The sequence below is a fragment of the Bacillus rossius genome, chromosome 10 (genome assembly GCF_032445375.1).
Source record: "Bacillus rossius redtenbacheri isolate Brsri chromosome 10, Brsri_v3, whole genome shotgun sequence".
NCBI classification, from domain to species: Eukaryota; Metazoa; Arthropoda; class Insecta; order Phasmatodea; family Bacillidae; genus Bacillus; species Bacillus rossius.
This window is the reverse complement of record NC_086337.1, coordinates 17735920-17759178: the sequence shown is the minus strand read 5'-3', so window position 1 is coordinate 17759178 and position 23259 is coordinate 17735920. Positions and strand designations below refer to the sequence as shown.

At 36.6% G+C, this 23259-nt stretch overlaps 1 protein-coding gene across 1 annotated transcript in view; it reads left to right on the top strand.

The window, feature by feature from the left end:
* LOC134535803 (dihydroxyacetone phosphate acyltransferase) overlaps positions 1-23259 on the top strand; it is a 74320-nt gene that overhangs the window by 14243 nt on the left and 36818 nt on the right. The window contains exons 2-3 of the mRNA XM_063375083.1: positions 12805-13020; positions 15568-15744. Of these exons, the coding sequence (XP_063231153.1) occupies positions 12805-13020; positions 15568-15744 (393 nt within the window). The remainder of the gene's footprint in view (positions 1-12804; positions 13021-15567; positions 15745-23259) is intronic.

Below are 23259 nucleotides of genomic sequence, written 5' to 3'. Positions count from 1 at the left end.
CGTATGGGACTATTTTTGTAGTAATAAAAATTTGCACATGATGTACCAAAACTGACACACACAATATGTAGTTCAACGTGGTGTCAATATTTTACTGAAGTCAATACACCACTACACCTATAAATGTGAGTTTCTCTGAATCCTGTATGAATTTTCAAACACTTTTTAGGGTAATACAGGAAGGACTAAAGTGTTGAAAAAAGCATTTTTTGGAATTTTTTTTATAGAAAAGTTACAACTAGAAATTTACCAAAATTATAAACATTAGTTATGGTTTTAATACTCTCATATATTATGATACTTTAAGAGTGTTTTTGTGATGATCCAAGTTTATGCTTTTAAATGGTTTTAATTCTCACCTTTGTGTTTCATTGCACCTTGCTTCATGGAATTATGTTACGATTGCCTTTTGGGTAGAAATTGGCACCAACTGCCGTCTTCATGTTCATGTTGCCAGAATATGTGTAGTATCACTGTTGGGTTCTTCTGTTTGTGGCTGTGTTATCCAAGGTGGTTCTTGTTGCACTGTATCATCTTCAGCCCTCTGTGTTCATCTGTACTGCGATATTATTTCTAATTCCTTTCATGAAATTCTGTTTACTGTCTTTGTCATCTGCTGATTTTGGCTGGTTTTCTTAGTCCGTTCTTTAGGTCTCTCTGATGTACAGTGTAAACTAGCAATAGCGTATAACCGAAATAATGTTTGAAATCAATCTTTCCCTTGCAAGAAACATCCAATGAATGTAGGTATGTATGTACCGTACCAAATTATTGCCTCACCTTGGTTTTAAACCCAATAATAATGGCAATTAATATCTTGATAAATCTTGACTACGTAGTAAAACTAGCCAACAGGCAAAATTTAACATTAAAGGACTTTTCACCATGAAATAAATCTAACAGCAGACATACTTAAATTTTAAAATTCAAACTGTTGCAAAAACAGTATTACAAAATTAAATTGCTACACTATGAATAATTTTTTAACATCTGTTCATCTAAATTATACCAAAAAAAGTATAACCAAATACTGTATCTGATCAGAAAGCAGTATAAATCCTTGCGTGAGTGTGTTTTTAGGAGTTGGGAACATGTCCCCATGAACAGCGTCATTGCAGGAGAGGGGTACTGGATTGTGAGTGGAGCGCTTGTGCGTGTGGCACACTGTTTCTGGGGCAGGGGAGGAGGCCTGTTGTTCCTTGACAACGAGGGTACACAACGTTCTTGGTGTTCAACTCACCCAGCCTAAATATTTTGTTTAAAATGAGATGGAAAACAAGGGAAATATGTACCAGCTCTAGACTAACGCAGTGATTTATTCTTACAACAGGAGAAACAACGTATTTTCATTACCGAAAGAGAAAATAGATTGTAAATGCTACACAAAATAATTAATGTTTACTACTTTTGCTGTGTGAAAACATTATTTATGAACGCCTTCACTGTTTGAGTTCATTAAAACTAGAAACAATTTTGTTAAGTGCTTTTGGGAAATATGTAAAGTGTGTTTAAAACTAATAGGCCTATAGAAACAGTTTGTGTAGTTATTATATTTTTGACATTTCATGCTGGTCCTGAAATTAAATGTGCGATTTTAATTTCATGAAATGTTTTTTGTAAAACGATATAGTAAACTGAAAAGTTATCCACATTAATTAGGACTAGAAAATGAGTAATGGCTAAAAACCGTAATCCACTTTAAAGTGACTTTGGACTTTTTCTTCCTTGCTTGAGGCTCATTTGGCTTGTAGATGAATTGTCATTGGGAACTAGCTGTAACAATAGGTTTTGCAATTAGGTGTAACTAGGGTATTTTATTCATGGTTGCAATTCACTAGCGTATTCATCGTCAAGTTGAGAGTTAGGTCTTCATTTAAGGCATCACAGGTAGTCTTTTACTCAATACTTGAAAAATGAAGAATTGGAATTTATGGCAGAAGCGAACTTAGCACCAAAAAACCTGCTGCATATAGTTTGTGAAACAATTTTTTAAATTGAAACCTTGAAATTAAGTTTTAATTCAATGTAAAATAATAATGCCTGAATAACTCAAAAACAGTAAATTATTACGTGTTTACTGCTAGGTACTGCGAGGCTAAACCATTTCTGGGGCATTTTGATTTCATGCCAAGGATTAAAAAACAATTTATGTAGTGTATGAGATTTACTAGGAAAAAAGTTTATTTTGTTTGTTAAATTACATTGATTCTGGTTTAAAATTTTTGTAGACTTATGTTGAATTTTGGAACTAAAGAAAATAATTATAGATTTATTTATTTATTTATTTATATATATGAAAATAAAATTATGTATTGAGACTTAATTTGGAATCAATGAATCAAAAATTTATTTACAATAATAGTAAACGTCAAGTTTTTTTAAACGTCAAGTAAATCAAAGTTTGTAAACATAGGTCTTTGTTACTGGTAATTTAGGAAAGCCTAGGTTTCACTCAAGTCCATTCTACACAAATTTTACACCATGAACACACAAATTCAAGGAAATATTTTCTCTGCATAATCTACACATTGTACTTGAACCTATCAGTTAGGAGTACTAATAAGTTCAAGGTTACATACCGTAATAAGTCCGCAAGTATTTTCAGTTTTCTGGCCAAACTTAACCTAGGATTTTGGGCAAGCCACATTGGTGCAGGCCATTGTAAACCATCTTCACGGTGACAAAGTATGGGATAGTTGAGGGAAACTATTATTGGAAGAGAGAGGTCTGCACAATTTTTTTTAAAATTTAAATTGGAGATTTTCCTCTCATCAAAAGGGCCATCAAGAGGAAGGGTAACTGGGCCCCAATTGAATTATGTGATTTTTTTATTGCTTGAGTTTTCCCTGGTAAGGTGAAAATCACAACCATATTGCTAATAGAATCCATAGGATATCCTACCAGTAGTCAATGTGAATAGATCATGTTTATAGTCATGGCCTTAGTAATGTTTACAGTTTTCAGATTTTTTTTTAATTGTATGAAAAGTTGTACATTACATTATACATTATTTTCTCTCGATAGCCCTTTTTATTGACAGTCTCTGTTTATTACAACTTGTACAGTGAGCACACTGCAGGGTAATTGAGCACACAGTTGAGGGAACATGTTTTTAAGTGTTTTAAAACAATTTGAAATAATATCCTATACTTATATTTAAGTTTGTTTTTGATGTTAGGGTTATCAACTTCAAAATTTGAATTATAATCAGTGCAGCTAAATTTGCTTATACATAAGTACATTGATAAACGTGTTGTTTAAAATCATAATATTTTGCTAAAAGAAAGAACATAGTGCCAATGACAGTTATTTACGTTTATTTTTTCTATCTCTAAAGAAAGATACAGATGTGGCTCTCTGTTGTTTTTCTACGAGACACTTAAAGTTATATCTCAAGCCCTTGCAGATTGTTACTCCAGTGTTACGTGAAGTTCATCCAGGACTCCAACTGTTGTTTGCCATCCATCCATGGTTCTCATGTGAAAGCTGGTTGCATAGCAGCATCATGCACGTGATCCACCATAGAATGTTGAAACCTTTTTATTTGGGACGAGGGTTCAGAGCGCCATACAATAATAAACAATAGCGAAGGGAATAACATTTATTAAAAAAAAAATTGAATAATAATTTGTGAGGATTAGTTACAAATTTACAAACTACAACTCTGTTTTTTTTTTAACATGAAATTGTCTATTCGCTCGTTACAGTGATAGTTTGTCGAACTTTTTTGTGTGACATAATACCGCTAATAATCACTAATAACTACGAGACTAATAATGCATCATCAATGGTTAATTCCACAACTGATATATCATGTCTGTATGTTTTTGTTTTGCCTGTGACGTCTTCGTACTAGTGTAGGCGCATGCGTGTGGTGGTTACGAATTAGCTTTGTGTAAGTGTAAACACATTAAGCTAGGACATTGATTCGGGTATCATTGTGAAGAGCGTGTGGAGCACTACAATGACCCAAAGTGAGACAATAAATATATTTGCCGGAATATAAGTGAAAATCGGCACTGAATTGAAAATTACAAAATAATTAAAGATGTCTCATTTGAGTGGTAAATATGCTCGGAATTATAAAAAAGGAAGTGAGACATTTTCACAAAAAAAAAACTATGGCAAGGACCCAATTTTTTTTTCCTTTCTCCATAGAGAAGGGGAGAGAGAGCGGTCCTCCCTTGCTCCTCTCTGGATACACCCTTGATTGTCAGTTTATTTTAACTGGAATTTGTAATGATTTCACATGTTTGTCATTGTCGGGGAAACCAGCTATAGTCAGGAATATGAGGGTGGACCAAAAAAAAAAACCTGATTTTTTTATAAAAAAATTATTTTATCTTTTTTACAAAATTCTTTCAGTCACCTTCAAAATATTCACCATTAGGTGTGATGCACTTGTTAAGTCTTTTTTCCCGCTGTTTGAAGCACCTCTGGAACTCTTCAACTTTGATATCCTCCAGTGCCCTTTGCGAAGCTGTTTTTACCGCCTCCAAATCATCAAAACAAGAATTTTCTGCATTCTCGGGAACAGGAAAAAGTCGCACAGGGCTAGGTCTGGCGAATACGGAGGGTGGGAAATGACAGACCGCCCCTTAGACGCCAAATAGCGGTTCACTTGTAAGGCCGTGTGTGCGGAGCGTTGTCGTGATTAAGGAACCAGTCACCTGATTGCCAAAGTTCCGGGTGTTTCATCCGCACATCCTTTTGTAAATGTCTTAAAACTTCCAAATAAAAGTGCTGATTAACAGTCTGGTCAGGGGGAACAAATCACCAGTGCACAATTCCACGAACATCAAAAAATACAATGATCATCGTCTTAACATTCGACTTGTTGTCTTGATTTTTTTGATCTGGGGGAGTTGGGAGTCTTCCACTGGCTGGATGCTTGCTTGGTTTGTGGGCCATACCCATAACACCAACTCCATCACCTGTAATGACTTTGGTCAAAAAGTTTGGATCACTTTCACTCTCTTTTATCAAGTCCTGGCTCAAATTCAATGAAATGTTTTTTGATCCTGTTTGAGAAGGCGAGGAACAGCTTTAGCGGCAAAACTTCTCATTTGCAAATCCTCAGTCAAAATCTGCTGGCATGAGCTCCAACTCACTCCTGTTTCTTCTGAATATTTGACGATCGTGAAACGATGATCCTCGTTGACTTTTTAGCTGATTTTTTTTGTTTTCATCATTTTGAGATATTGAAGAGCGCCCAGAATGAGCATGGTCTTCAACACTCATGTCACCTCATTTAAAGTGCCCAAACCACTCAAAAACTTGTGTGTGGCTCATAGCATCCTCCTTGAAAGCCTGTTAAAGCATTGGGTAAGCTTCCGTTGCCAATTTTTCAAGCAGGAAACAAAATTTCACACACACAAATTTGTTCTTTTAAATCTGCCGTAACGACTTCGCAGGCGGAAGACGAGAACAGTAAGAGAAAAACAGTACTACAATCATACTTTAACTTACAAACTGACACCATCTGGGCAGCTGTTTAGTGAAGGTATCTACTAACCCCATCTAGTGGGAGAACTCTCTACTACATCTATGAATGGCAGCGCTCTCAGTCTGTTTTTTTTGGTCCCTCCTTGTAAGTTCAGCAAAGAATATTTTGAAATAATGGCTGTGGTATACCCGGCTTCGTAAAGGTGGTCATAGATTTTAACAGAACAAGTGTTTTTTAATAATCACTATAACTAAAACTTACATCTAACATGGTTACCACTGACAGGGAAAATCTGGAAAAACTTAAGGAATTGAGAAAATGTCTTGAAAATCTGGAAAAACACAGGAAACTGACATTGTGTGTCATAGTTACAAAATTGTATCATTAATATTTCTTTACTATATACTGTCTTAAAATTGAAAATTTTTTTTTAACCATAAATTTTTGCGCTGTTAATTATTTGTCAGATTTTTTCCTTTGGTTTGTATTCATTTATCTTTTCAGTCTGGCAATTGATGGTTATGTAGCATTAACGAAAGTGGAAACAGTGTAAACTGTATATTGTGTGTAAAACATTTTTTAGGGTTTTTTTTATAATAATATGTATTTTAATATATCTGTTAGCTTTGCCAAATACACCAATGAGACAGGGGAAAAAATGTTGGACGGAACAGAGAATACAGAGGGAAAATTGAAAGACGTTGGTGGAAGTAAGAATTATCATTAACATCAAGAGTCAGCAAATTTTTTGTATCTGACCTTCAAATTCAAATTTATCTAACCATTACAACCATTATAATGGCAAAGATAATTACATAAAGACTGGGTTGAAGACCCAAATATTATAAATGTGAAATTGTATTTGTCTGTTTCATGCAACAACGGAGCAATGGATTGACGTTATTTTTTGCATATAGATATTTGATGGGTCGGAGATTGAAATAGACTACAAATAATTATGTAATGACATCAGTAAGGGACAGAGAAAGGGGTAAAGTCAGTTCTATAATTGAAAATCATATGAGATAGGTCACAGACACACAAACAGTGAATTCATGTAATTTATCTATGTCCGCTACACAGTCATATAGTAAGGTCTGGCAACTTTCTAACCTTCTCCTTGGTGAAACCCATCTGCGTTATGGAGCTCGCGGCTGCTAGCGAACTAAAGGCGCTAATGACAGATGGCGTTGCCTTGAATTGGCTGATGTATTGCTGTGAGGGTTGTTGGTTTGCAACTGAGTTCTGTAGTAAATTGGCTTTCTTTTTAAATTAAAGGTATCCATATATTTTTTTAATTCAATGCTTTGTTGACTGATAATATTGCTTTTGCTGACTATAAATGCTGATTCCTTAAATTTCCTGTTAATTGGGTATTCTTCCTGTATGAGTAGTGCAGCATTCCCCTTTGCAAAATTTCCCATTACATGAAACATTTAAAGAACCATCACGTCTTGCCTAAGGGTTACCTGCCTTCTCACAAAATTCAAGCTGAAGATTGGCGTCCTGGTTTTGCCGATGCGTAGCCTTGGTGCACCGAGATTGTGCAATCAATGGGACTTTAAATTCAAAACTGCCTGTTGTTCAAGTGTATGTCCTACAGACTTGAAACTCTTTGTTATATTGTGATATGTTTAGCAGGGCAACGTCTGGTGCTATAGCTAGTATAATATATAACGTGCATAGATTAAGCATAATATAACGGTTCGTTATATACAAAATAAAACAGTTCAACGCCGATTGCAAATTTTGATGTTTTTTATTATTTTTATTTTTCTAAACAGAATGCCCCGACGAATCCAAACACTTACAATAGTTCATTCACTCGTTCCACACATATATCTGCCCGTCGAAAAACTGCTGGTAGCTCGCATGACGAGAAATTACCGAAAATTAATAGCGTAGATGAAGTCCTTCAGTAATGTTTTACTGCAAGTACACGAAGATGGTGCGACCTCGAAGAGGACCGCACCCAGCGAAAACGAATTCCGCCCCGAGCCAACTGCCGACGAAGGTGGCCGCAATTTCTAATTCATTGTCCGAAAAAAATAAAACAAATTAGGTTGATTTAATATGCGGCCTGGCTCCGACCACCAACGTGAAATTATCTATTAGTACATTACATTATAATTTGGTGAGAAGCCACCGAACGCGACCTACTGTGGCAGCGATCGACAGACGACTGGTGAAGTCTGGCCACTCTCTTCTCCACGCAGGGAGAAGTCACCTGACCTCACCGACCAATCACACGCACGCTTCATTCACTCGTACAGATACCAGCCAATCAGAGAACAAGTTACACTACATGAAAAAATCTTTTACACACAGAACTCTGGGCTTCCCCTGATCAGTCTCTTTTCAATTTCACATCGAAATCGGGGACTTCCATTCTCGTTCTCTCTCCCACACCGTGAGAGAGCAGTTATCACCCGGTTCCCATGCAGGAGGGGAATTACCGTCTTTATCTCGGTTGGCGGGGAAGCACTGTTCCTTTCTCACTCCCACTTACAGGCCTCTCATGCCTCTCTTTCTAACCATCACACCAGCCCACACACAGTCCCGTGATTTATAATTATATTACAACACGTTAATAAAAATTAAGAATAATAATTATAATACGAATTACTTTACAAAATTAAACTTATTAAGAAAAACCTGAATAAGTAGGCCTAAACACGTAAAAATCTAGAACAGCGACTTCTTTGTGAAAAATTACATAAAAAATAGTACTGATAGTAAATGTCTGTTAAAATACAAGGTACATTCTTAAAACACATAGCAAGTGAAAATAACATATATTAAAAGCCATAACGTCTGATTATACTGTCTCATAATATACACACCACTCTAAAAACATTGACTTATTTATATTTACCTATACAAAAAGAAGTTTAAAAGAAAATTATTTAATTAGGAGGGCAGGGTCTTGCAACATTACAATATGTTGAAGGCACATGTGATCAATGTGCTGTCTCACACGACATGGTTATTTTGTCTGCCTGTAACTGTTTGATCCGCATAAGCCAAGAATGAAGCCCATTGTTAATTTTTATCCAGTTTTAGTTTGAAAATAGTATAGCTATATTTTACAGAACCATACTTAAAACTTACCGTATGTCTTTTTGGAATAGTAGCTTTATAACAGTAATCATTTTTTAAAAATGTCTTGTAGTTTTTAAGTTTACTTCTTACAAGAAAACTCACACATGTTTATAATGTTAGTATAATAGTTAGGAATTTTCCTTGGAAAAGATAATTTGTGTTTAAAAAAAATGGTATTTGTGAAAGAGAAATATGCAGTTAAAATTCTGAGTTTAGTATGTTGTTGTAATCTCTGTTGACTTATAGGTATATTTGTTTCTTTATAACTGGGAGTGATAAAGTTACAGATGAACATTTGTATGCAATTACAACTACTACCTACAACTACTAGCAACAGCAACTTAACCATTTTGTGAAATTCTCCACCTAAGGTGTAAAAATGGGAGAAATAATCTTTAAGATATATAACTATGTATATATCAGGCATACAAATAGACTTAGGATACCAATAATAAACATATGGACACTACCAACCACAATTTTACAGTTTTGTGAAATTCAACCCTTAGGGGGTGAAAAAGAGATAAATATGGTTTAAGATATACGTAATTATATCTCCAAAGTTATTGAAGCATTAGAAAAGATTTGGGGTACCAATAATAAATACATAAAAACTACCAACAAACAATTTCACCATTTTGCGAGATTCTGCCCCTAAGGGGTGAAAAGGTGCAAGTTTGATTTTAAAGATATTGCGTACTTATGAATCTACTAAATCTAAGAGTAAGAAATTAGGAATGAATAAACATGCAGAGTTACAAATTGTATTTTTTATTTTTCTGGAATTCAAAATTTAAGGGGGTGAAGACGGAGTAAGATTTGGTTTATCATAAAAAATTGGTGGTCTGTAAAGTCGGTTTACGGACGATAGTTTAACGTGACAACGTCATAACAAAACATTGATGAAATGATTGATCCAGAAGAAAAGGAAATATATTCGGCCTGAGACTGAGCCGTAATAGGTCTTTGCAACCAAACCATTTAGGCATTAAAAATATTATATTCTTTGAGGAAGAATTTTTTTTTTTTAAATTTTTCTATCTTTTGTATGATAAAATCTACCTCTGCATACTTTTATGAATAAAATTGAATCATTTTTATTGAATTATCACTATTTTGTATGGATACAAAGGAGTGAAATGAAATGTACAATTTAATTAATAAATTTACTTTTATTTGCATTCATTATTCAAATTTATTTATTACTTTTGAAATGTTATGTGCGTCGTATTTATTTTCACAAGTACAAAAAAAATTTCGCACCTGCCGGGATTCGAACCGACAACCTTGCAATTAGAAGATAGCGCCGCTGATCGCTCACCCATGAGGCCATATTCGATAATTAATAGTTTCAGATGTTATATATACATTTATAAAAATTTTGTTCACGGTAGGGGAATAATATTATTTCGTTTTTATAACAAATACGCATCCCAAATACACCAAACTTATTTATAATGTGTTACAATATTTTTTAAAACATTGTGCAAAAGTTCCCGGTTGTAATTTTCATTATTATGTGTAAATATAAAACACCATTGTTGGTTCAAAACGTATTTGAATATTCAACATTACTTAAAAATAACTGTACCGATTGTGCTGAAAATCGGTGTACAATCGTTAAATTACATAATATTAATAATTCAAACAACGAAAATATGATTGAAAAGTCAAATCGATGGTTGTTCCAATCGAGGGGAAGAGAGATGCCACGCACGCGTAGGCCCTACAATGAGCATGAAGAGAGATGCCACGCATGCGTACAATGAGCAAATAGGACACATCCGTAGTGGGACATCCGTAGTGGGACACTTTTTCGTGCGTGCAGCCGGCGTTCATCGATTTATTAGACGTCACGTCAAAAACTTATCTCCATAGAAAATAAAGCTTGATGTAAGATACGGAGCATGAAAAACTTAAATAATTAATTTTGTATGGTGTATTAACCATTTTTATTCATTTGACCCCAAAGCTAGTGAAATGGGGGTACATTAGTTTAAAAAGTAATAAATTATATATATAAAAAAATTAGGTGGAGGCAAGAAACTGAGAAATAAATTGATTACTTAGAATTTTTTCTTTGCCATTTTTCTATTTTCGACCACAAAAGGGGGGAAATGCAGTCAGTTTTGTTTCATTATAAATGTCATATCTCGGAAGCTAGTATATCTCTTAAGCTAGTCCAGCAGGATGTAAGTTATGCTGTATTATGTATTTATAAACATCTAAAATTTATGAACTTGTTTTTACAACTTACTGAAATTCTATTTCTTAGGGTGTAAAGGATTGTAAATATATTTTTTAACATTAAAAACATATCTTCTGAATATATAAAATTTAAGTTATTGGCTAAAATTAATAAACATACCTTAAACTACCTTATTCAATATATTTTGAAATATCTCCTCTTAAGATGTAAGAGGGGTAGTATATTTTATTTGTTTTAAAAACAAAAGTTATGGTTCCACTAAATCTGATTGGCAAGATAAATTTAAATTTCAATATAAATGTAAGTTATTAAAAATATTTTGGATTTCATATCTGCGGTAAAAAAAACAGGACCAGTGGTTTTATTTGGTGAATGGATATTGCCATATTTACTAAATCTGTAGTTCCTGAATTTTCACGTAGGTATCCTTGTGAGAAAAGGAGAGAAATAAAGAATTTGGGAATTTTTTAAAAGTAATACTAAGCATAATTAAGAATCAACTAATCCATTCCAAAATAAGTATGATACCTGTAATCTGCATTTCACATAAAGATGTGGTTGTTTCAATAATCTTAAAATAATGTATAGGATCTCAAGTAATTATTTTTAACATAGCTAAAACCAAAGTAAATTCAAGTAAATTAAACTATGGCATAGGTAATCTTAATTAAAATGAAATAGGTACATTTTTCACATTTTTTTAAAAAATGGCTCTCTCATTAAAAATATAGCACTGTAAAATAATCCTCGAACACACTAAAATTGGAAGTAAAATCAAATACTTAATCTATATTAAAAATTAAAAAGTCTTATGCATAACCACTGTCATTCTTAAATGGTCTTTTAATGAATGAAATTTATTGTGTCTATTTCTTTAGTAAATTTGTTTGGAATTTAACACATACTTTTATTAAAATTGTAAAATATCAGCAAAACCCTGAGATTGCTTGAGTGAAGCCTTGGTTTATTTGCTAGTAATTAATAAACCAACATACATATTTAAAAAATAAACCAATATTTTTTCTAATGCCGTATCAGTTTTTAAATGAGTTGGCAATATTTTTGTGTTTTGTATGAAGATAGGAATTTATGTCAAATTTCAGGTCAGAACCCTGTTTTTTTCTTCTTCTTTTAAACCTTCTGGTACTTGTGTCAATAATTTGACTATCCTCTATTCCACTTTTAACATAATCTTGTTTTGTTTGAGGTTCGACCAGTGGTGGACAACCTGTGTCCTGATATTTTACACGAACCTTCATTGTCGTAGCCGCACCCTCTGTGAGGTTGTGTGCTCAGGCAGTGTGTCGCACTCGCGAGGCAAGGAAGTCCGGGTGGCTGTGGGGCTAGGTCACTGTCTGGCTTGACTCTTGGTGGTAGTTCGGGGCCTTTCTTGGTCTTGGAGGTCCCGTCATCTTGATCCTCCCTGTGGATGGCTGTGATATCGACAAGACAGAATGTTTTATAATACCATGGTGGTGTCACACGCCTCTCATCAGGGCACTCTGGGTGTAATTCCAGGTGTTTCAAAATTATGATTTTCGCTAGCGTATTTTCTCAGGGTTCTCCAATTTCCCCTCATCAGTATATTCCATCATCGCTCCAGCTACCCAGTTTCACCCATTTGTCTTTATCACCTCAGTGTCAATGACACATTAAACTTCATTAATTCAATAATTTCTTTGACCATCATGTGCTTAATTTCAACTGCTTGATGAAGTGTTGAGACACCTTACCGGCAAGTTCAACGTTCTGAGTTTGATTCCTGGTCGTGACTGGCATTTTTCAGGTATGTTGTGTTATCCCTACTGCGGAATCACACTGTCCAATTTGGCTGGTTGTGTCGCTGTCATTTTTCTATTGCGATCACTGGGGGACATAACCAGCCTTCAGGTTTATCGGTACTCCAACACCAATATTCCATGGTCCCCTTCAGACGTTCATTTGCACCTTGTGCTTCTTTCAACTCTTTGTCTAGTGTCAACAAGCGCAAAACTGCTTTAGGAAGTAGGGGAAAACGTAGTGTGTTTAACCATTTTTTTCTTTGCAGATGCCATCGTTTCAAAGTGATGCCCCTCCGCCGCCCTCGCAAAATATGAGCAGGTTCGTGGACATTCTGGAAGTGCGCCGGCATGGCAGTGACTTCATGTTCATGTCGCGGAAGTGGGAGCCAATGGCCGCGTACAGGCAGTCCTGCAAGTCCAGCCCGACCAAGCTGAAGCAAGACGTCTTGTCCAGTTCCAGGGTGAAGCACATAGTCGCAGATGTGAGCATTCTACAACGTTGTGCATGGCATTAAATAGTACCACACACAGCATACGTAGTGCAGGTGGTCTTCATCTGTAGGTAATACTTTGGTCATAATTAAAATTCATGTATGGCCAGGACCTACAGGTTACCAAAGTCATGAAAAACTGGACTAATCATGAAAGTCATGATCATAGTCATGAAACTGACAAATTGTTTTGGAAGTCATGAAACTGCAGTGTATTAAATGCTGTCACACCTTCATTATCACCAGGAGATAAAAAAACTCAGTTACAGATGCTCATTTTCTGGTTTAGTATGGTTATGCCATATTACTTTTAATGTGCGGGGACTCTATAGAAGCATATCATGTTCGTCGTTCAAGCCATTAGTTCCTAGATTGGTTTGGTGTAACTTTCCATGCCCTCCTATCCCGTGGTTATTCCTTTATTCCGCCGTAAACAGCAAATGAGCTTCTTTTGTCTACCTCCACAGTTCTTACTTAATTTTCTTCTGAGGTAGCCAAGCTTGGTTGCCTTAAAATATGACTTGCTTTTCCATCTCTGTCTTTCGTCAAGCATAGCATAGCATAGCCATTACAACTCTGTTCTCTCCAGCTCGTTCCAATACTTCTATTGTTCTGTTACCCACTAGCTGTGCAACTCTTTCCTCCACCATCCCTTGCCAAACGTCATATTCCGATCTATTTCCGAGGATGGTGGTGTAGTATTCATAACAAGAGTTGGCTTTTTAGTGTGGGGTAGGTAGTCCCACGCACAACCTCCCATCAGATTTGTGTCCAGACTTTCAATGATTTTGGTCACTCAATTTCCATCTGAGACCGGAGGTTACCGTGACAGACCACATTATAATGATATAATGTATAGTTAGGTAAAAGGCCCACATTAATAATTTTTTTCTACATGTGATTGTCTTTATTGACCAGCCTTATAGCTTGCTTTATATCTGAAGTAGACTTATAAAAATTTAATATATATTAAATGGCTCTTGTTATTGTGCCCTTTTACCTAACCACATCGTTATACATTTAACATTACATGAAAATAATCCAGAGTATCATAATTGTCTGCCTCTGGTTTATTAAGTTTGTGTCTGGATCCTACCTTAAGGGGCCCGCCTCGTCAGGGGTGTATGTGTGTTAGTGAGGCGGGATGATAAGCGCGACGCTCGCTGGTGCTTCCAGCGCGGTATAGCCTCTAAGCGCAAGTCTCTGAACTGGGGCGCATTCGTCTCGTCGGCACAGGATAACTGTGAAATTTGAGCGGTGACCGTAACATTATATGGCGGAGAAATGAAGATAAAGGTGTTATGCAAGCCCGTTAAGTGCTTTCAAGAATCTGTACTGATTGTTTTATGCCTAGAAATTACTCTGAAAACACGCGTTTTAGGCATTTTAACGCTTCTAAAAATACAGTTTAAAAACTTAATCCGAAATTAAAAGTACTTTTCGGTCCTCAGCGAACTCTTAAATGCTATTCGTAAATAGGCCCCACTCGGATATCTTGAGTAGTTTTGAAATCGCGTTGTTTTTCCTGAAGCTCTGCACACCGTATGTGTGCCAGGTAGGCGGGCCCCTTAATATCGTCTTGTACTGCGAAGGTTACATTGCGGCCGATAATGTGGTTTGTGACATCACCAATTGGACTTTCAATCGAGAGTCAGTTTCAACTGATTTGTTTCATATTGATTTAAAATAAAGATGCAGTGCAAAATTGTGTGTGTCAATGTTGCTAAACAAGTGCATTGCCATAGGAAGCTTGCATGAAACTGTAGATTAACAAAATTAAACCTCTACAGTTACAGTTCCTGTTCCTAACTTCACGTATTGCTTACGTTAAACAGGCTTTCATAGAGTCTGCTTCCTAATACACTTAACTATGTTAAAAGAAAACCATAACTCTGAATCTTTACATTATTTAATACTTATTATAGTTAAATTACATTTTTAACCTTTTATTCGCTTCATACCACCAACTAATATACACTTGGAATATAATGTAGCACCGGTGCAATAAATACCAACCGAAATATAAGTTCATACTCAACAGTTACGGTATATACCATAATGTCATGAGTTGTCGGAGTTTAGTGAAAAATATTGTGTTCTTAATCACGTAACTCCTTCCTATAGTAAGCTCTCGTCCTTTTGTTGCTTACGGTGTCTTGCATAGCAAAATGTGTGTTCATAATCAGCTAGCAGGAGATAAAGAGACGTACTGTACCTTATTTTCCTGGCACGTTCTGATACAGTGTGGCAAACGCAGTGGTCGCTCGGTCAGGTCAGATCATTAGCCCTCTGCCATGGCGATCTGGGTTCGATTCCCATAAGTGGACCCCCACGGTGAGGGGCTTTTTAATTCGGGGGGGGGGGGGGGGACTTGAGCCCCCTGGGATTTACACTTATGTCTAGTATTAGGCATAAACTTCGTAGTGTTTTTAGCGTGTATTATTGATTGCTGATGGGTGTGTGGCAGATGTAATCGATGCTTGTCGGAAGCTGACCCCAGGCCGGGCGGAGGGGTGCAGTGGTGTCGGTGGTGCGCAGATGAGCCGGGAGGAGGGGCGCAGCGAGCGCGAGATGCTGGCCAGCGTGCAGGCGATGCTGGACGAGATGGCTCTCAACCGCCGCACCTCCGTCATCCGCTTCCTCGGCCTGCTGCTCACCAAGACGCTGAAGAGGATCTGCTCCGGCCTCCACGTGGACCACGGCAGTGTGGCCAGGGTACGGCCTCGCGTCACGGTCACAAAACAAACAGTTACAGTGCTGGAAGTCACGAAACTTTAATTTCCGGTAGCTTTTTGTTTTTGACTCCTCACTGAAGTATTTATTGGCACAATGTATATAAATAATAGGTAGGGACACCTGTATTTCGTGAATACATTTCATGTCAAGGTATTTCACAAAACACTGTATCTTTTTCTAAGAGTCGTGGCAAATTGTGAGGGTGCAGCAGTACGGTGACCACATTCTCATTGGCCCCGTCAAGAGCGGGACGACACCTCTCACCGACCTCAGCCAATAACCACAGGAGAAAAGCTACAGTATTTTGTGAAATACCTTGACACTAAAATATTCGCGAAATACAGGTGTGCCTAATAATAGGAGACTCTCCACAAATCATAAGGAAATTATCTTTAAAAAAAAGTTTATGCTTTCTTACATTTAATTTTGCACATTCTATTGGTTAGTAGATCAGTTTAGTATTTTTTTTTGTTTGTTGTATATAAAACCAACCCTGTAATGTAAAAAAAGTTGTAACAAAATTTTTTTTAAAAGGTGTTGATAAAGCCCTGAAATTGTTTCACCGGGTATTTGTAGGAACCCTGCACAAGCAAGCTTCCCTGTGGCAACCTTGCTGAACATAAAATTATTAGAAACAAGACACAAATAAATAATTTTGTTGCTAGCTTAAACTCTACTGTTTCAATGAAACATTACCAAATTGAATTCATATTTTAAGCATACAGTAGAACCCTGTTATAATGTTCCTGCATATAATGTTTTCCTGCTTATAATGTCATATTTTTGAAGTCCCAATATTTCCCCCATAAGGACAATGTATTTATTTCCTGCATATAACGTTCATAAATAGTGTAATTTCCTGCTTATAATGTTTGCTTTCTAACATTCAATAAATGGGGAAAAAATGTTTTAAAACCAAATTATTCCAACACTTACGATAAAAAGTTTCCTTTATGTATGTTTATGTTTACAATCACTGCCATACAATACATTAAGTTTGTTAAAATACAATTTTATGCAATATACTGAAGGTACACAATGTTCATAGTTACGTGTCAGTTGGCACCCTTAGTCAACTCTTCTCTTCCTTGACATTCCAGTGGGTATTCAGATGCACGTACGTAGTCATACGATATTTAAGTTGCCAACCATTGAGCGAGGGCATAACTAAAAGTGTTTTCTATTGCTTATAAATAATTTTTTTTTTCATTTATATGTAGGAATCCCAAAATTAAACATTTTCAGGTGTCGAAGGAGTAGACGTTCTCACTCTTAATGTTGTTATCATGAATCGTGAGACAATTTTACAAAAATGTGGCAGTGTATCTTTAAAGACAAACAAAATTTAACCAGGGAACAAGACGAAGTTGAAAAATGGTTGGCTTGTTTCAGAAAATTCATGTATCAAGTATACTATCTTTGGTTTTAACATTAAAGTTGTTTTCATAGCTAGGTGAGTCCATTGGTACAAAGCTCGAACATTGTTAAGTGCTAAATTGAGATTTCCTGCTTATAACGTTTTCCTGCTTATAATGTTTTTTTCTTGTGCTCCCTTGAAAAACATTATAACAGGGTTCTACTGTATTTTTAAAACTTTTCCTTTGAAAATATTTTTCATAATAATATTACTACACTGGAGTGCTTTGCAGGAGAGATGATTTACAAAAGGCCAAGGTGTATGGTCTTTTTTTTATTACCATTGAGTAATGTTTGAGTACCAATATCATGTGTGCATAATGGCTGATGCTTACGAACAGCATGCATAAGTGAAGTTTCAGCTGCGTTCTTGCTGAGTAAAAAATAAAACCATAGCCATTTTTTCATGTCATGAGTGCACTTAAAACACGCACACACAGAACTGCCAGAGAAACCACACTTGTAGTTGTCGCGTGACGCCACTTGGTAGTCCCAAACAGCTCCTAGAGGCAGAAACTGGTGCCACAAGTACATGCTGCGCAAACATTGTGATTCCGGTTATTTTTGCCCCCCCCCCCCCCCCCCCCCCCCCCCCCGTACACCTTGGTAAACATGGATGGTGTCTTTGTGTGCATGCAGATGCACCCTAGGCAAGGTGATGCATACAAGCTCCTGGGGTGCGACACTCCAGTGCTTGTCATCACTTGACTGCGTAGCTAGGGCTGAGCATCTACCTCGTTCCCCACTCGCAGAAACCTGATCCTAAATGCAATAGAGATCGAACATGCATCTCGTTTGTTTTAACTAGAAGAGGATTGATTCGTTTTTTTAATTGAATAGTCATCTTTGTGTGCTTTCACAACCATATCCTTAGACGTGCAATTTTTAATTTTTTTTTTAAATTTTTCATCATTACTTTTATTTAAGAGCTATTTCTGTAATTTTAATAACTCCCTTTAATTTGTTTTGTCTGCCACAAATATTTTCAGCAGATATTCACTTAGTGTTTGTTTACGATAAAAATGCCTGTTTTACATTCATGCTATTACACTAATTGAAGATCTGTTGGAAATATTTGTGACAGAATAACTGCAAGGGAGGTAACTAAGCCTGTGCGAATATAAGTTTTTTAGTTTGAATCAAATTCGAATACGAATACCAAATTATTCTTGAATACGAATATGTATTGAGTTCGAATAATTGGAATGAGAATTGAAATCCCATAAAACATGTTATATCTAGGGATGGGCCGCTCGAATCCCACAGAATCTCTAGTATTCGAAAGATTCTAAATTCGAGGGAAAAGATTCGGGATTCGAGGAAAAATATTGATGTAAATGTAGTACTTTAAAAACTTAAATGCTTACAATTTACTTGGCCTGTTTACGTTTTCCTTGGAACACATCCTATTGAGGTACAGTAGAACCTCGTTAATACGTGATGGTCAGGACCGAGATAATCACGGATTACCGATTAAAAGCCCGGAAGGTCTTGTCAAGCTTCTCAGACAACGGCGTGCAGCTGGGTTAAGGCCGTTCATGGTAAGGGCCGGCTGTCTTCGAATTAGTGTCTCGGCTTAAAAAAATACAGCACTGCCTAGCCATTAGTTCACAGTCATTTACAACAGCCGAAGAGAGAAAGATAAGATCGTGCTGACCTTTCACCCTCCCCCCTCGCCCTTGTACAGCCGAATGCCAGCCAGACACGTCACTCGCCAGGCGCCTGTCGTGCGTTGGCGGGTGGAAACAAACAGAGGGAGACGGGAAGCAGAAGTCAGGACATCCCTCTCAAGTTTAAAGAGTGACAAATGTGACAGCTGAAAGGGGGGCGACACAAAGGGTCGGTACTAACAGTGTTGCAGAGTTTGGCGGCCCACGCGATGGCTTGCAGTGTTTGCCGGCCGCCGGCCCACCTGACGTTAATTTTAAGCGCTGACAATTTTTACTTCTTTTTTTTTCTTTTCTTTTAAATCGTCCCGGATTATCCGATTCCCGAATTAGCGCATCACGGATTAACGAGGTTCTACTGTATTGTACTTTTAATTCGTTATTATATAAAAAAAATTATGAAGCATGTACTGATTTGGGAAACTTACTTTATATTCCTGAACATGGATACATTGTCGCTACATTGGCATTAAATAAGGCATAAAATCACATATGTATTCTCAGAATATGCTAAAAAATAAAATAAAGCACATTTGGGATCTAGACTAAATATGAATCTTGTTTTTTTTTTTTAAATAAAATTTACAGAGAAATCTGTTACTTAGTAATACAACAATAATGCCGACTTTCATCACAAGTTACGGTCACACATGTAGTAATAACAATGAAATAATAAATGACAAAAATTAATACATTATACAATTATTATTTTAATCGCAATTCAATTTTAAATATTCTGATACACGTTCTATTTATGAAATTTTTTAGGACGAAGTTTGGTTTGTGTAGACTACCAACGTTAAAATATGTATTATCTGAGAATTCTATGATGGCCAACCAATCAATTTGTTAGCCAATCATTTTGAGCAACATAAAAAATAACTAATATTAATATAAAAAATTATAATGGGTAAACTAGAGAAAACACCCCGTCACTTTTAACTTCGGGCATATTAATCACTATGCTTTAGTGAGGCTTAATTTTAAAAGACGCACAACAATATTTCTTATGGCCTAAAACCATTGAAGCCAAGATGGCGCCTTTCAGTTTCCATTAAATATTTCAGGAAAGCGTTTACCTTCATTTGGGACTTAAAACAAATGTCAAATTGGTAACAACAAAATATTGTTCCGTCGGATGTTGAATTTCGTTTTCCGTGGATACATGAATCACTGTACTCACAGATAATGCCTGGATGCCTTAAATCCACCATGTCGGATTCTACAGCAATTGATGAAGTGACCAGATTCTTACGTGATCCTACAGTTAACCCAGAAATAAACATTCTCGAATACTGGAAAACTCAGTCTGCGTGTTCACCCAGGCTACATAAACTGTCCAAAAAATATGTGTGTTCACCACCTGCGACAGTGTTCTATGAACGTTTGTTCAGCACTGCAGGAAACATATGTGACCAAAAACGGAATCGTCTTGATCCAGACCGTGTAAAAATCCTTGTTTTTTTAAATAAAAATTTAAAGGGTTAAATAATTCTGCATAATGTTTAATTTTTTCTCTTAACTTATAAATTATTTTATAATTAACCCTTGAGAACTGGATTTGGATTTGAGGGGTAAATTCGAGGTACTGTTTGGGATTCGGATTCTAGAAAAATAGGATTCGAACCATCACTAGATCACATCACATTACAATATGATAACAGGTACATATTTACTGATACAATGTATGTAGAATCAAAAAACTGACAGTACTTAAAATTTTAAGGTTCTCCAATTTTATAATTAGTTCGTATCAAAAAGAGTCTTGTCACATCACTACATATTAGCTAATTTAAATTTTTGTGGAGAAACACAAGCTGCTCTACATTTTCGGGGAGTAGACTCTCTCTCTTCTACACGTCACAATGTTGCCAGCTGTTGAGAAAAGTCTCTCACTGCACACTTGTGTGGCAGGTATAGGCAATTACTTTCTTGCTACCACAGCTATGTTTCGGAAACAAGGCGCCCCTTCTCTGACCAGAAACTGAAAGGATTTTCATTCTTTGGGATTAAGGGTGCTGCTGATATTCGTTTACTTCTCCTTGGATAGTTTCTTCGTAGCTTGCAAGAGTAGACTGAGTTGCTGTTGAAGGTTTCACGTAGGCACACAGAGATGACTTTTTAATAGGCATTTCACTTGTAGCCTCACTTGTCTCAGTTAAAGTTTCACCTACTGTGTTCAGCTTACACAGCTTACATACCTCCCTGCACAAATTTTCAACCCATATTTTTTTTTAATTTTCATCCTTAATTAGTGAATCTTTGAACCGTGGATCTACCATCATAGAAAACACATTTACTTCACAATTTTGGTACATCATGTAACGTGATCGCAAGTAAGTTCTTGGCAAGAGTTTTTTTTTTTTTGACGCGCGGGACAGGATAATTGCCTGAGCTGTCACTACGCGAAGAATTTGGGAAGGTGGGAAGGGTATAAAGTGGGGGGGGGGGGGGGTTTGCCGCCTGCATCCGGTCATTTACTGTGTATTATCCTATTGAAAAACATTGACGTAGCATGTTAGGCCTTTGGAGTCTTTGCTGTGAGTATGTGGCCAGATGTTTTCCACATGGTCTGTACAATTTTCTTTCTCTTCGCCGCACAGTAGGAGAAAAGCCCAAAAACCTGGCCAAAACCTCAAATGACCTTTGACGGGAATGAAAATTGGCTTACAGGGGTTTTCAAGGTCGCTGATTACGAATCCGCAAGCCAAATTATCGTAAAAAAAATGGCCGATCCAATATGGCCGACATGAACGTTAAAAAGTTACCAGATGTTGACAAAAATTGGTATATACGGGTTTTCAAGGTCGCTGATTACCAATCCGATATCTATTGTTTATAACTTGCAACAAAGAGCTTACAGCAAATTGTTATAAACAAAATGGCCGAGTATCCTGCTAAATAGATACATTAATATATTGAAAAAAATCATCATAATAAAATAAACGTGAACAGTGTATTCTACGCAATTATTATTTTTATTTCCAAAATACATACGGAACGTTTCAAAAATAGAATATTTTATTCTTAATCAAAATCGTAATCGGAGTCGGAGTCGGAGTCAGAATCATTATCCGAGTTTGTATCTATTACAACTCCCGGCACGGCTTCAATCTCTGCGCAAAATGCGTCTGCTGCATCAGTCACTTTAGGAGCGATCAACATCGCTACAGCTTCCGGCGACAAACTCTTCAGCTTCTTCTGTGGTAGTCTTCTGACACTTGAAATGTACGGATCAGAAGTAACTAAGAGCCGATGAAAAACATCTTCCATAGTTTTAACCCTGGAACTTTTTCGCGCAAAATCTTCTCGATATCGTTTGATGTCTTTGTTTCGAGCTTCCTGAGCATCTTCGGATAATTGGCCGATTGGTAATAGAGCATGAGTTATTATCACTGGACCATGAATTAATAGTTTGTGCACCGAAGTAGGCATGGAGTACCAAGGGTATAATGCAACGGTCTTTCTTGCCGTTTCAATAGCATACTGTTCAAATCTTTCACAGTTTATCTCGTGGCCACACGATATAACTTGTAGGATTACGTACAAGCGTTTAATAACTTCTTCGTTGACCCCCGTTATCGCAGCGGAAACCGTCGAATTTTCAAAGAATCGCCGAGCTGTGTTGCCATCATTGCTGCTGCCGTATCCAGGCTTTGGGCGATCGATATTTAGACCCAATTGCTTCTTGAATCCTTCTTGAATGGCCCTCTTGCGTTCCAGGGTAATTTTATTTTCTTCGGCACTTCGAGCTTGCCATTTTTTAATGCCGAGTTTGTAAGACACGTGTAAGCAATACTCGAAGCACCGTATCCACGCGTGCAGCGTCGACAATCCGAACTTCAAATTTGTTTCATTGATTTCCCTTTGCAATACAGTGTCGATGGCATTAAAATCTTTGCTGGTTGCTCCACACAAATAGCACCGTTGAGCAGATTTCGTCAATGATACAGCGTTGCAAACTTTACCATCTATCATGGTGAACAACAACTTGTACATTACGGAGATTTCTTTTCCATCTATTACACTTTCGAATGGACGAAGTGACTGTATTTGTTCTTCAACAATTTGGACTTCATTAAGTGTTGACTCTGTGTCTTCGCGTAGAAACAGTAGTCTAAGCGGTCTACAAAATCGTGGAGACGAGGGTCTGGGGTTCTTCCAAACAACTATTTCTTCCTTCGATTGTTGATCATAACACACGAGTTGTAATGGCACGACTGAAGTAAAGAATACATGCGCATCAGATTTGCTGTCATCACTGAACGTCTGCTTATATTCACTTTGCCCAGAACTTCCATCGCAACCCCACTTGCAAATCAAGTCCATTTTACGAACATTATCTGGAGTCAATCTTTGAATGAGTACATTTTGGACGAGTAAAATACGTTCAACTGTATGATCTAATAGT